Source organism: Prionailurus viverrinus, chromosome A2 (genome assembly GCF_022837055.1).
Source record: "Prionailurus viverrinus isolate Anna chromosome A2, UM_Priviv_1.0, whole genome shotgun sequence".
In the NCBI taxonomy this organism is placed as follows: Eukaryota; Metazoa; Chordata; class Mammalia; order Carnivora; family Felidae; genus Prionailurus; species Prionailurus viverrinus.
In genome coordinates this window covers 86,579,239-86,595,393 of record NC_062562.1, presented here as the reverse complement: position 1 = coordinate 86,595,393, position 16,155 = coordinate 86,579,239, and the positions used below count along the sequence as shown (strand labels likewise).

The 16,155-nt window shown below is 35.7% G+C and overlaps 1 protein-coding gene across 5 annotated transcripts in view; it reads left to right on the top strand.

The window, feature by feature from the left end:
• Positions 1–16,155, top strand: part of CACNA2D1 (calcium voltage-gated channel auxiliary subunit alpha2delta 1) — a 709,277-nt gene that overhangs the window by 653,856 nt on the left and 39,266 nt on the right. For 2 of the 5 annotated variants that reach the window (XM_047849277.1, XM_047849275.1), the window contains 5 exons: positions 34–105; positions 1,449–1,520; positions 3,732–3,793; positions 7,699–7,775; positions 9,755–9,815. In XM_047849277.1, coding sequence (XP_047705233.1) covers positions 34–105; positions 1,449–1,520; positions 3,732–3,793; positions 7,699–7,775; positions 9,755–9,815 — 344 coding nt within the window. Of the gene's footprint in view, positions 1–33; positions 106–1,448; positions 1,521–3,731; positions 3,794–7,698; positions 7,776–9,754; positions 9,816–16,155 lie in introns of those variants that run through there. The other 3 variants (XM_047849276.1, XM_047849278.1, XR_007150230.1) reach the window with 3 other exon arrangements.

Below are 16,155 nucleotides of genomic sequence, written 5' to 3'. Positions count from 1 at the left end.
ATATATGCTTAATTATTATTATTTTCTCTGTAGAACCCCAAATCTCAGGAGCCAGTAACTTTGGATTTCCTTGATGCAGAATTAGAGAATGACATTAAGGTGGAGGTGAGTGTGTGCCTGATCAGGTCAGATCCTGGGGTTCATTCATTCCACAGTATCTGTTGAGCCGCGTCATTGTGTTATCTTCTCTCCTAGATCCTGTCCACACAATGGTGAATGTTGTTTGTCTTTAAAATTTCTAGGGGTGGGCTCTGTTATGCAAATGATCATATGAAAAGGAATAAGTATTTTTAGTTGGGTGTGACATTAGTTTCTTTCTTTCTTATGCCATAGTTAGAGGTATTTTAAGTATTTCAGTACAAATATAACTTACAAATTGCAATAAACAATGCAGAGATGGAGGACATTGCTACAGAGCTAAAAGAAAAGTTGGAGGGAATCTAACCATCCAGCCACCCAGTGAGCAATGTGAAGGGCAAAGCAGCCATGTTTGTCTTTGTATACTTAAGCCAGAAACATTTCTGTTTTATTTCAAAACTAAAACTGCATGCCATTTCCTCTGAGAGGGTCTTCCTTAATAATAAGGATAACTAAAAATAATATTTATTAAGTACATAATATGTGTCAGTCATGGATTCTCAACAGCCTTTGAAATAGATACTATTATTATATTATCTTTATTTGTTGAACTGAGGATAGATTTTAGGTCCAGAGAGGTTAAACGGCTTGTCTCATTAATCAGCCAGTAAGTAGCAGGACCAGCATTTGGATCCGGCTTTTGCGCTTCAGAGCAAAGATTTTTAAGATTCTTTTATATGGATTAACTTCTCCTCTCATCTATGCAAAGGCCACCATATTTCTTTGAGAATTTGTCGTGGTGTGTTTTAATAGGCACTTGCTTTACGCGTTTTACACATTGACTCCCTCATTGTAGAACAATAGAATGTAATTATTCGTTATTATTACCCAAGACCAAGACATAGTGCTGGGATGTCTTAGGTGATTAATGAATGTTTGTAATAAAGTGTTTTCAGGTGATAGAACAGGATCATGTAATAATAAAGAGCATGGTCGTTGGGACTCTGATGCCGCTGAATGACTTTAATAATATTATTTAACCTAATACATCTCACAATCAGTCTCATAAAGTAATCGACTATTCTTTCATTAGTTGTATTTTAAAAATTAAGGGGTGGCTGAAGACAATTAAGGATACCTTTATTATTTTAAAATATGTAAAATGACTGTAACGTGGTAACTTAAAAGAATGTGGTAACTTTTTAAAAGAATATTCCCAGAGAAAACTACAACTACTGGTACAACCAGCGTATTTTTATTCAGTCTCTTGTAAAATAAGGTATAAACCTTGAAATATCGATACTTTAATAATCGTATTATGGTAATCACTTGAATATGTGCAATAAAGTGATTCTTTCATCTTCCCTTAGATTCGAAATAAAATGATCGATGGAGAAAGTGGAGAAAAAACATTCAGAACTCTGGTTAAATCTCAAGATGAGGTAAGGATTAAGTCAGGCTCATTCTTAAACAAAACGTATATATACATAATTTTATTGGTAGTTTGTCTTTTGTATTAAAGCAGTATTTATAAAACAGAGATGTCTCAAGTAAACATTTTTTAAGGTCTTTGCTGGAAGAGTATTTTTAATGATATTTTTAACTCTTTTTAATTTTTCTAAAGCATGTTGCTTTAAGTTTCTTGATGTTTTACATTAATAACAATATATTCTTGAAAATTATATTTCATGTCTCCATTTTTTTATCATCTTAGGAAATAGAACACAATTTAATGTTGTGCCATGTTCTTAGCCATTTCATCATGCAGAATTGAAGAAAATATGTAATAGCTGTGTTATATGATTTCTACATGCAGATCTTCTAATTGTTGGGTTCAATATATTATTTTGTTTGGTGTTTTAATTATTTACTTTTTTTTTTTTTTGGTGTATCTTCATCACTATTTATGCACTTTATGATTGCCTTGTATTTAAATCTGAAACTAAATCAAGAGATAACCCAACTACACCTATAAATCACTGGTACAAATAAGTAATAAACTCATATTGTTTGATACTGATGTGGAGGAACTATGTATATGAGCAGTGTGTCTATCCATTATCAGTCACATGTAGAGTAAATACACAGACATTCACATATTTGATTATTTAAAAAATATATGGAATCCAGAGGCTTTGGAGCCTGGAAATTTAAGTGTATGTATATAACTTACATCCTTTTCCTCACATTGTTATCCTTTTTAAATGTATACATTTCTTGAATTCCTCAGCAGATCTTTGTCTAGGGTGGAGCTAGGATCCAAATGGGATCATTCATTAGCAGGTGGCTTTTCTCGCTTAATACCGTTAGGAGTCCCCAGTACCAGAAGACAGGAGGACGTATATATCAATTGCAGTCATTGTTGAAACGTCGATTCTCTTTACTTAGACTTTAGCCATACTCGTAACGCGCTTACTCCTCGAGGAAAGATGTAAACCATTCAACAATTGTGCCAACTTTTTTCCATGTTGTTCTGCCAACGAGAACTCTTTGACCTACACATTCTATCCTCAAGTTATACATTAATTTTGTTTGTTTTGGGTCACCTTGATATTTTCCTAGTTTGCCATATTTTTTGCCATATTTTTTATGAGTAATATGAAATATGTGAACATTATTTTTTTTTAAGAATTTTACTAGTCTAAAAACCTCATAATTCCTGTTCTTCCTGCCTCTGTCCTCTACACACATACAGTAAATCATAGGAATATTTGATGTATGGAGACAACATGAATGGTTGTTACAAAATGAATCTGGCATTATACATTTACTTTATTCTCCCAAATTAAGTTTTAAGGCTTAGATACTTTCATTTCATCAATAAATTATAGAAAATAATAGTATTTAGTCCAGCGGTCAGTTAAATTCGACAGTGATTTTAAAGTGATTAGTGTATTGCCGAACACCAAGTAACATTTCAGTGAATATTACTGTTCTGATGAGGATAATAAAGCTGGAGATAACTAAAACAAATGTAAAGATGCATAATAGCCATCACTATACCTAATGGAAGAAAGAATGATGATTTCTTTACTAGTATTCCATAGTGACCTATGAACGATTCTATATCCATCAAGTTATTTTGCTCTGTACTTCCTTTCCCTGGTGGATTTCATTTTTTTTCTAACCTTCAGTGGTACTAAGTAATTTGTCTCTTATGCTAAATACTGTAATAATGGCTTAATAAGAATGATAATATCCTAATCATACATTTGGATGTACAAACAGTACATTGCTGTCGTGATATTACCAGTTTCTTATAAACGCTGTCTAGTATGGAAATATCTGAGGCTTCTTTAACATATCCTAGTCCTATTTTATTATTAAAATTGTATTTTAGAAAATGTTTCCAATGTTTTGACGTTTATAATTCAGCATGAATTACTAATAGTTTGCACTAAAAAGACTTAAAAGTTATGATGCAGATGTTTATGTTTGTGCTAAAATTTTGCTTTACACACACACACACACACACACACACACACACACACACACCCATAACAGAACAAATAAATGTAGACTAGAGCAGACGTTTGTGAAGGAAGGTTTGGAATGACCACAGTATTTATAAATAGATTTTAGCGTTCTGCTTTTTATATGAACTCACATAGAATTTATAAGGTGATAACAACCATATCAAACTTTTTTTCTAGAGATACATTGACAAAGGGAACAGGACATATACATGGACTCCTGTGAATGGCACAGATTACAGGTAATTAACTGGATTTAAATATGTATTGTATACCAGAGTATTCAGTTCTGTGTCTTTCACCTATTTTTAGTAGCAATTTTCATAATAGATGAATATTAAGTCCTTGCATTTTCATAAACCATTTTCATTGTAATTAAAGCAGAAAAGTTATTTTTTCCAATGCAGAAATGTATTAAAATTAGAGCTTCTGATTTTTCAAAATGGAAAAGATGGAAAAAAGCTAGGAATATAAAATTTGGAAATGAACACATATGTGATATAAATCTATTTGATTTATTTGTATATTGCTGTTAGCAATAATACATGTTGACAAAATGCCCTAGTCATTTGTAGTCATCACTTCCGCTGATTTCCTCATTTAAATTCAGTTAGTTTACATTACCTACCTTTTGCAAATTAACCTAAATATAAAACCACCTCATAGTATGATCTGATATAAAATGCTCAGTTGGTAATTCACCTTCCCTAGTGACAAGTCTGTAATATCCCGATCACACCAATGGACTGAGCGTTGGAAAATTGGACAGACTAATACCCTGTAGTGTCTTGAAAATTCTCCATTCTTCACTCGCTGAGCATTTCCTTCGCTTTCTTGGTGTAACTCTTCTCTGAGGTCATGGCTTTCCCTGTGGTCCTACATCCTACAGGCTCATAATCCTGAGGTTGTTATGGATATTTCCTTGTTACTCATTCTCTCTTCCTCTTCCCTAAAATCCCTCTCTCTGAATCTTAGATCATCTTCCTCTCAGTCCTATAAGATTTCAATTCCTGGCTCACTGTACAGTCACATAGATCACTGTTTCTGATGCTATTTTTGACATACCCACACTTATGTAGAACAAAACAAAAATTATTTACTAAGTCAACTTTTAAGAAGGTTTTAAAATTCAAGCTTGAAGTTTTTATTAATAGATTTTACAGACATAAAATTAGTCTGTCAAATTACTGAAAAGTTTTCTAAATGTTTACTCTCAATTTCTCTACTTAACTGGTCCTGAGCTGGGAATAGTTTGCAAATGAGCCAGGTCTGTGGAGCACACTCTAATAGCATTGAGATAGATGATTTTCTTAGCACCTGATCCTTCAGTTTATCTCCTCTTCACTGTGTGGGAGTGTGCTCTCTTCCTTTTTTCTTACACGAACAAATTTTAAGTTAGAAAAACTTGATCTCTTTAACCCCGACAATGAGTCAACAATGATGGCAGTCATAATTATACCTTGAGAGTATTTTAGTCATTATAATTTGTTTAAATGTGTTTGTAACAGTCTCACAAATGCCCCCTACATGCATACCCTTACCCTCCCACAGACCGTGATGGGACCAAACGTGGCCAGATTGATACCCCAATTCTGAGTATGTTGCTCCTTGTTCACAAACATTTATTCTCTTCCCATTTTACTCCAACTTAAATCTGGACTTCCAAGGCAGATATTCTCACCTCATGTTTCTATCCCAGAGAGCCTGCCTGTCATGCCTCTCACCACCCTCCTCATGGAGTCACTGTTCTCTGGCCCCACCTTTCCCACTTTGTCATGTTTTCCAAACATTTGCTGCCCAAATCTACGTCTTTGGGCCAGATTCGGTCTGTTTTCATTATAAGTGCTTCTCTTGAATCGCTGTACAAATAAATTCACAAACAATGATGGAGAACAAAATATAACATCTATATAAAGAGGGGGAGGGCGAAATTGGCATGTTTTGATTTACTGAATGAAGTACCAAATTTCATGTAGTGATTTCTGCCTTCTTAAGCTTTGTTGTAATTTAGGTATTACAGTTTGAAATATAGTAAGTAATGATTCTAATAGAATGCTTTTTTTTTTAATGATGAATTTAGTTTCATAGAGACAAATGATTGAGCTGAAAAGTACGTTACATTCCATTTAACTCTGTTAACCATGTTTATGTGAGTCACAAAAATATTGCGTGGGCTCTATCATCCACCTGGTGGCTGCTGGCTTTATTAGGTTTTAATCCCTAGGAGAAAATAAAGCAGCCTTGGTCTGTTGATTTTATATGGAGGGAGACAGCAAACACTGCATATGACAACATCATTGACTCAAAATGTTGGTAAAGATCTTATCGGCTATAGGTTGAAGAAATAACCGTTGCCTTGAGATGGAAATAAATTAAGTGTAACTATTTTTCTATAAAATGAGGTGTAGCTCTTAATAACAACCTGAGACATGCAGGCCAATAAAATGTATATTTGATATGTCAATTTTAAAACTTCTCCTGTGTTCCTCAGGAGTTTCAACACTATTTTTATGGTACATGAGATGTAACCCAAGCTTAGAGAGTGACACTGCAGCAGCCACATGATATAACGTTATCGGTTTTAATTAGAAGTTTCTCTTAGCAATAAATGCTGATGGAGCAATAAAAATGTCCTAATTTCCCTTGAGAGGAATTTGTAGGAGACAATCTTCAAATGCTCAGTAATTCTACTCTACATTTTATAAATGGCAAGTGAATCATGAAAGGTCATCTTGCTTTCAGACTAATTTCACTGCTTATTTTAATTTTAATCTCTCCCTCCACTTAAAGGAAGTTACCTATAAAATGAATGGGGAGATTTTCATTAAATCTACATAACATTTTATTTCTCTGACCTTTCCCCATAAGGATAGTCTATGAATTACTTAATGAAGGAGAAAGATTTGGGAATCGGAGGTAACAAGCACCCACTCATTTTGCTATCTTGACTGCAAAAATAAATTGTAGGAAATAAACCCTTGCTTTTTTTCCCCTTTGTATTTTTAACATATATTTTCAGAAGAAGGAAAACCTGGAATTTTATATTTTGTCCTCTTCTGTACTGTCCATAAAAAAAAGCAGATAATGAGATTATAGTTGCACATTCTCAAAAGCTTGGGAAACATGCGGCTTTAGTGACTTAAGATCTGCAAGTACATGTAAATACTCAGAAGCCTAGAAATGCACACCTTTTCCTGTGCATTGCTAAATTTTAGATTAAGTATTAAAAATGAGTGCTAAATGAGTCACTTGGTCACATTAATCACGCATCACTTTTTGAAAATACTTAGGTCAGGGAATCTTCCTGTACCTTCATTTTTTTGCACCCTTAGTTCTTAAGTTTCCTTCTGTACTAAAGCATAGCAAAGGTTATTCGCAACTGTAAATGTGGATGTGGAATAATTAGTTATGTCCTACACAAATATATTAGCCATTTCAGGGGTGGAAGAATTACACATATGCAGTTGTGTTATTTGCAACTGCATACTGTGCAAATATTCTGACCCCTTTTATATTCTGTAGGAAGAACCAATAGGATGAGCAGGCAGCCTTTCTTAGTGCTAGGAATTAATCTGAATTTTCTTATCAGCAGACACTGGGGAATTTGCCTAACTAAAGACAAGAGTCTTAAATGGTCAGTATTTCACCCCTCAAAGGGGTATATTTCAGATGGGTTTATGCACTGTGTAGTAAAAATGATAATACCATTTATGATTGTTAAACGGTGGATGTTTGCTACAGAGCACTCTAACATAATGCATATTTCATGAAAGGGTATGCAGTTAGTGTAATATTTATTTTCTTTAAACATAACCTTAATATTCTTTTTCAACACTTGAAGTATTTCAGTACACTTTTCTGAAAATACAGTACACATCACATTTCTTTCTCGGTGAATTCATGGGCACATTTAGTAGCTTATTTTCCTTGGTGTCTCTTCTGATTCCCTACGAGATAGAGAACTGGATGACCCTGGATGGCAAGACCGAATTAAGTACTCTACTTACTGAATGCGTTTTCCTGTCACAGTAATATGTCTCTTCTTTCCCATGAGGAAGATCTTTGGATTTTCCATTAACTGGATGTGTCTTTTTTTTTTTTTTTAAGTTGTTTGTTTGTGTTTATGCTTCTCTTGTTTCTATTGCAGTTTGGCCTTGGTATTACCAACCTACAGTTTTTACTATATAAAAGCCAAAATAGAAGAGACAATAACTCAGGCCAGATGTAAGTACTATGAAAGCGACCCCAGAGTCTATTTATCTCGTAGTATCAGATGTATAAATCTGTCTAGATTTTAGAATGCCCAAGGCCTATACATTTTAGTAGGTGTTACTACCAAATCTACAGCAATGATTCTAACCCATTCCAAACATGCAAGGAACAAGAAATATTCTACGTGGATAGAATATGAGCAGGTACCCAGTCTCACTGGCATCCCCACCATCCTACCCTGCCTTGCTTTGTGCTCATAGAATCATTGCCGTGCTGTGTCCTCTGTCGCTGTCATTTGGAGGGTTTGCTAGCTGGTGCAAAATGTTTCGCATCGCATAGTCTCTACTCATGGCACTGTGCTAATAAGGCTTTATCTTTTTTTTATTCTTTTTTCTTTTTCTTTCTTTCTTTCTTTTTTTCTTTTTTTTTTTTTTTTTGGCATTTGGCAAGAATAATATTGTGCTCCACATCTACTTTGTTTGAATAAATGAAATTGCAATGGTCTTTGGCTTGGCAATTAACTTCCTTCTCATAATCTAAATTAATGTCTTCAGTAGCTCAAATGAATTATTTTTTTAAAGCATCATTTGGAATGTGGAGTAACTATTAACATTAGTGCATATTTAAAGTCCTTATTAATCTTTGTTTGGGGTAACTACATTTAGTAAAGTAAAATGACCATCATATCCTTTGCACATCACTTACTACTACTAACTTAAATTTGCTGTTGTGATAAGTAAAAAAGCATTATGTGTATATATACCTTTTACATCTGACCTGAAGTAAACTACTGTTTCTTTCATTCCCTTGTCAGTTCTCTTTTGCTTTCTGCGATCCTCGCCCTCATTATGCTAATTTATACCTTTATATTTACACTTTCACTTGATAGATAGATATGATGGTCTTTTGACAACCAGCAACTTTGCATGAGCTAGTACTTCACTTGATAAATGACGGATGACTAGTTGGTCTTTGATGTTTGGTAAATGCTTCTGAATAGAGGGTAACATCACCGGTATTGCACCCGCGCTAAACACTTTGCAAACTAGACCCTTGAAATAACCACAGTACAGAGAGGATGCTCTAGTAGTAATTGACAGGATATACCTTCCAGTCTTCAAAAGATGTCTTTTTTTTTTCCCAGACTACAGCTGTACATAAATAAACCTTTGATCTATGCACAATATTTTTATTCAAGAAAGTCATTGAATAAAATATTGTTTGTGACCCCCTTTGCTTTACCCTCTTTTTTTTTTGTTTCCCTGCTTTCTCTTTCTGATGGATTTTCACAGCAAAAAAGGGCAAAATGAAGGGCAAGTATTTTCTTGTTGCTCAATTTCTTTGTTTAGTACACTTGACATATCCTCTGATATTTCCATTCCTATTGGATATTATCCTCTGTGCTTCTCATCTGCTAGATTTTCCTCCATGATCGCTCAAACCTTAGCGGCAAAAAAGGGGGAAAGAATATGCTTGTGTTTTCATATGCAACCTATTTCACATTCAGGTTTTTTTTCTGAGGCGTAAATACTTGTGTGTTTGTATGCTTCCTCTTACTAATTTACATCTAATATGAAAAATGTTACTAATTCACTAAAGACATTGATGAGTTTATTGAAATCATTTTCTTTACCATAATATTGATAAAAAATTTACGTTGACATTTTAAATGAAATGACTCTGAAGCAACATTGATATAAAAGATTGGTTACTGTAGGGTGAGTAAATGGGAAACTTTTAAGACAGCATTTTTTTCTGATATAACTGGTGTAATTTGTGTTATGGAATTAAAATGTATTTTGCAATTATATTATGAAGTATTGAGAACCTTTACATTCATTGATGTGTTTCAATTTAGGGTATAAGTACTTCACCACCACCCTCCCCCCCCCCCCCTAATAGGTAATCATTCTACTATCTTCATATTATCATAGAAACTCAGGATGCATATTGTGGATTGCTTATCTAATCCTGTAATGTTATCTTTGCAGATTCAGAAACACTGAAGCCGGATAATTTTGAAGAATCTGGCTACACATTCATAGCACCAAGGTTGGTTTTGTTTTATATATTTGCTATACCTTGTGTGGATAGGTAAGTCTTTGGTAACAGTTCTGAGTCAGACCCATGCCAAATTATGAAGCCAAGGGAAGCAATAATTTAAAACTGCAACAGTATTCTATTCATTCTATTCATTCATTTGCTCAGTAAGCAACTACTGTAGGCTAAGCAGTGTTGTGATTCAGGCATACACTAGTGAATAAGACAGATGTAGACTTTGCTCTTATTAGAAATAACAGTGTATCCATCAGTAATGAAGAGCTGGGTATTTGCATTTGTGAGTACACACACAAACACACTGTACATGATGTAGATTACTCTGTAATCCCCATCATCTATTTGAATCATTCCCCCACCCATCTCCCTTCTAGTAACCATCAGTTTTTTTCTCTATACTTAAGAGTCTCTTGGTTGGTTTCTCTCTCTCTTTTTTCATCCTTTGTTTCTTAAATTCCACATAAGAATGAAATCATAGGGTATTTGTCTTTCTCTAATGAATTTATTTTGCTTAGCATAATACTCTTCAGCTCCATCCACGTTTCAAATGAGATTTCATTCTTTTTTATGACTAATCTCTTGTCTGTATGTACCATGTCTTCTTCATCCATTCATCAGCTGAAGGACACTTCAGCTGTTTCTATAATTTGACTATTGTAAATAATGCTGCAGTAAAAATTGGGGTGAGTGTATCCCTTTGAATGAGTATTTTTGAATTCTTTTGGTAAATAACTAGTAATGCAATTGCTGGGTTGTAGGGTAGCTCTATTTTTAAATTTTTGAGGAACCTCCATACTCTTTTCCAGATGTCTGCACTAATTAGTTTTCCCACCAACAGTGTAAGAAGGTTCCCCTTTCTCCACATCCTCACCAACACCTGTTGTTTCTTTTGTTGTTGATTTTAGCCATTCTGACATGTGTGAGGTCATATCTCATTGTAGTTTTGATTTGCATTTCCCTGATCATGAGTAATATTGAATATCTTTTCATGTGTCTATTGGCCATCTGAATGTCTTCTTTGGAAAAAATGTCTACTCATGTCTTCTGCCCATTTTTTAACTGGAGTATTCATTTTGGGAGGTGTTGAATTGTATCAGTAATTGTATCTTCTCCCATTCTGTAGGTTACCTTTTAGTTTTGTTGATTGCTCCCATCACTGTGCAGAGGCTTTTTATTTTGGTGAAGTCCCAGTAGTTTATTTTTGCTTTTGTTTCCCTTGCTTCAGGAGACCTATCTAGAAAGAAGTTGCTAGGGCCATGTTAAAGAGGTTACTGCCTGTGTTCTCTTCTAGGATTTTGATGGTTTCATGTCTCACATTTAGGTCTTTCATACATTTTTGAATTTAGTTTTATATATGGTGTAAGAAAGTGGTTCAGTTTCCCAAATGCCATTTGCTGAGGAGACTGTCTTGTTTCCATTTGATGTTCTGTCCTGCTCTGTTGAAGATTAATTGGCCATATAGTTGTGGGTTTATTTCTGTGTTTTCTATTCTTTTCTATTGATCTATTTGTCTGTGTGCCAGTACCATACTGTTTTGATTACTACAGGTTTATAATATGACTTGAAGTTGAGAATTGTGATGCCTCCAGCTTTGTTTTTCGTCTTTCCTTAGTTCTTTTTTTTTTTTTTAATTTTTTTTCGACGTTTATTTATTTTTGGGACAGAGAGAGACAGAGCATGAACGGGGGAGGGGCAGAGAGAGAGGGAGACACAGAATCGGAAACAGGCTCCAGGCTCTGAGCCATCATCAGCCCAGAGCCCGACGCGGGGCTCGAACTCCCGGACCGCAAGATCGTGACCTGGCTGAAGTCGGACGCTTAACCGGCTGCGCCACCCAGGCGCCCCATCGTCTTTCCTTAGTTCTTGATTCACACTCTGTAGCAGGCACATAAAATAATATTCAAATTAACATAATTCTATTAATCTAAGCTAAACTGTTGAAGAACATAGATTCAGAATTGTGTATTACTGATTTCTTATATTTTATACTTGTTAAAGAAATTACTGTAAGAACCCACAGACAGCTCATAAAATTAAAGAGTAACTCAGACTAATATTTTTAAAGATTTATTTTAATGTTTCTTTATTTTTGAGAGAAAGAGAGAGACAGAGTGAGAACAGGGGAGGAGCAAAGGGAGAGAGACAATCTGAAGCAGGCTCCACACTTTGAGCTGTCAACACAGAGCCTGACGTCGGGCTCGAACTCACAAACCATGAGATCATGACCTGAACCAAAATCAGACGCTTAACCAACTGAGCCACCCAGGCACCCCTCAAACTAATTTTTATGTAATCCTAAGGATACCTGAATTTTTGGTCTTTCTTGAAAATGGGGAATACATATAAGGTACATCTCTGTTAATAAAGCATATTCTTGGCTTCACGAGATTCTCCTCCTTGCATTTCCTTCAGTGTTTGATACTGCCCATCCCACAATTCTTGAGTACTCTTTGCCTCCTCTTGCTGTTCTGATTTTCTTCCCCCCTCCCTCGGCTGCATATTCAGTCTCTTTAATGAGCTTCTTTTCTTCTGCAGATCACTTACATGAAGGTGCTAGCTTAAGGTCTCTTATTCTGTGTCTATAGACATACCACCCATCTATCCGATGTCTGTAGTTTGGGGCAATGCTTTTGAAATCCACAAGATGGCCATGATGCCTAGAAACAAAACAGACATAATATGTGGTTTATTGGCATTACATTACAAGATAGGATCAAACATTGTCTACCTACACAATTTGAGACATTCCTGTTTATGGAAGACAACAGGACTATCTCTTCAATGTGTTTCAAAGTCAGTGTCTCCTAAGCATTTGTCTTTGCTTCCTTCCCTCTGTGTCTAACTTTTAATCAGTCACCAAGTCTTGTCAAACAAAATTTATTTTACAGTATCAAGTATATCTGCCAAACTCTGCTGCCTTTGTTCTCATTCAGGCCCGTGCTTTCTCTTTACTTAAACTGGTGCAGCTGCTTCCTACTTAATCTCCCGACTTCTCCAAATCCCCCTTTCCTTCCAGTCTGGTCTCATTTCTGTAACTAGAGAGAGTTTCTAGAATGTGAATAAAATTATGTTTCTTGTCTGCTAAATATGAACCAATAGCTCAGTAGTGTCCTGGTGATAATCTGTACTTTATATCACAGCTTTAAACTGTTCTTACTAGGTCCCAGTTAACAGTGTGGTCCTTAGACTCTACTAAATCCGGGGCCATCAAATTACAGCCTATAGACTGCCTGCTTTATACAAAGTTTTATTAGAACACAGCCATACTTGTTGGATGATGAATTGTCTGTGGCTGCTTTCACTACAAAGGCAGAATTGATTAGTTGTGGTATAGATCTCATAACCCATAGAGTCTGAATCATTTATTATCTGGCCCTTCAGCAAACAGTTGGCCAACCTCTGCTTTAAATTCCAACCACGCTAAACTTCTCTCAGTTCCTACATGTGCTGTTTTTTTTTCCTCTTCTCCTCTAATTTTCTCTTCTCTTTTTGGACTGTACTTAGACACACCCCACCCATTCCCAAACCCCAACTTCAAAGCTCCTTGATCTAGGAATTCCTTACCCATTTTCACTGGATTAGACAGACATCTTTGCTGACTGCTTTATAGAATACTATACTTCCTTTACTGGCCCATTTAATGTTATTTACTTTCCCCCAAAAAAGCCACAACTCAATCTATTTGACCTATCTACTATTCAGTACCCAACATCACATCCATCGCCTGACGCAGAGTAGGTGCTGAATAAATACATTTGGTGCCTATAGAATCTATAAATATGTAAAGAATATTTAAGAAATCATTATTAATAATACCTGCAATCTTACCACTTGTCAAGATAAGTAACTGAGCGTCTTAAACTGCTAAAACCAGTTTTAGCTAGAAAGGAGAATATAAAAGAACAGAATAAGAAGAGTTTGAAATTAGATGTGCTATATTGATAAGACTCTCATTCCATCTCAGTTCTGTGTTTTGTCTCTAGGAAGCTTCTTCATTCATCTCTCCCAAATATTGACTAGGAGGCCACACAGACTGACTTTCTGAGCTTTACTGTTAGATAATGTGGAAAATAGGGTAGAAGTCCCTGTACTCACAGGGAAGATAAACATATCTTTTAGTTCCGGTTCCCAGTTTGTACAAAATGATTGTTCACTTCAGCAAGGATTAACATATGTACCATTCTTGTGGGATGGCTGAAAGAGCAGAATGTGCCCGTGTGTTTAGGGATGGAGTATATATGAGAGAAGGGAAGAAATGTTAGAGTTTGTGGGACAAACCAATGAATATCCACCTCAACTAACATGTTAAGTAAGCCTTTTACGTGAATGATTATATTTACTGCTCCAGTGAATTCTATAATAAATTAGTAGTATTATCCCATTTTGCAGATTAGGCAATTTCCTTGCTCTTTCAACATGTGAGCATGTGTGTTGATTATCAAATGCTGATCAATCTCAGAAGACTATTCAGTACCTCTCAGTAAAATATAAATTCTTGGAGCATTATTCCTACCTTTATTTTTTTTTAATTTATTTTTTAACATTTATTTATTATTGACAGGCAGAGAGAAGAAGAGACACAGAATCTGAAGCAGGCTCCAGGCTCCGAGCTGTTAGCACAGAGCCCGTCCCGGGGCTTCAACTCACGAACTGCAAGATCATGACCTGAGCCGAAGTCAGAGGCTTAACCGACTGAGCCACCCAGGCTCCCCTCCTATCTTTAAAAGACATGCAGTCAAAGGGATGAAAAGTCCAGGGGTGCCAGTATGGCTCAGTCCGTTAAGCATCGACTTCAGCTCAAGTCATGATCTCACGGTTTGTGGGTTCAAGCCCTGGGTCAGGCTCAGTGCTAACAGCTCGGAGCCTGGAGCCTGCTTCAGATTCTGTGTCTACTTGTTTCTCTCTGCCCCTCCCCCACTCACACCCTGTCTCTCTCAAAAATAAACATTAAGAATAATTTAAGAAAAAAGGGATGAAAAGTGTAAAACATGGAATATTTTTGCTCTTTATCAGAAATGAGAGAGGCATTTCAAAGATGAAATAGAATGAAAAAGAATACTATGTGATGTCTATAATTAAATGCTAATTGTGGGAAGAAGTCCATTTTAGCTCTGTCGATAATGAAATGAGTAAAGGTCATGCATCCTTTCTAAACCAAGCCTCTAAACTAAAATTTTCCATGAAATGAGAAGTTTGGTGGGTTTTTTTTGTTTGTTTTTGAAGTTCTGACATTTTACTGTCTTTCATCTGTTGTATGAACCTCGTTATAATAATGGCAGCCTCACATTTATGTTGCTTGATATTTGTTCTCGATTTCCAAACCAGGATAGCAGTTCTCAAAGTATGGTTCTCAGAATCCCATGGGTTCCAGAGGCCCTTTCAGAGAACCCACCAGGTCAAAGGTGTTTTCTTAGCACTGTGAAATGATGTTTGTCATTTTCTTCATGCTGACATTTTCACTGACACTATAAGCAGTGATGAGCTGATACCTTAGCCGAAATCAAGGCAGTGGGCACTCAAGGGTGCTGGTAGCCATCATAATCTTTATAGCCAGGCACCCATGTGAGGGAAAAGCCCGTTTCACTATAAAATACCCTTGATGGAAGCAGTAAAAATTATTAGTTTTATTGAACCTTTACCCTTGAGTAGATGTCATTTTATATTCAGTGACATGAAAATGGAAGTTCTGCATACCCGAGTGCTTGGCTGTCTCACAGAAAAGTACTTGTGTGATCAAATTTAGAGCTAAAATAGGTGCTCTTTGCTCTTTTTCCATGAAATATTTTACTTGACAGAATGCCTTGGGTATTTGATAAACATTTTGTCAATAATCAATCACCTAAGGCTTTCACTTTAAAGACAACAATGGACTGTTGCTAATGACAAAATCTGTGCTTTGCAACAAAATTAAGAATTTGGGGATTCTGTAACTAATGTTTCCCAGGAGTTCGAGACTAGCGATGATAGTACTGAATGGGAATTTTCAGTTTTATAATGAAATGTGTCATCATTTGGAAGATCAGCCAATTTTCCAATAATCAGTTTATGATGTTACAAAATCAGATTCGTTTTTTTTTAATGTTTGTTTTTGAGAAGGAGACAAAGTATGAGTGGGGGAGGGGCAGAGAGATATCGAGACACAGAATCCAGCAGGCTCCAGGCTCTGAGCTGTCAGCACAGAGCCCGACGTGGGGCTCAAACTCACAAGCGGTGAGATCATGACCTGAGCTGAAGTCTGACACTTAACGGACTGAGCCACCCAGGGGCCCCCAAAAATCAGATTCATTTGAAGTTATATTCTATTAAGTCAGGGATTAAAGAGATTTGCAAATAG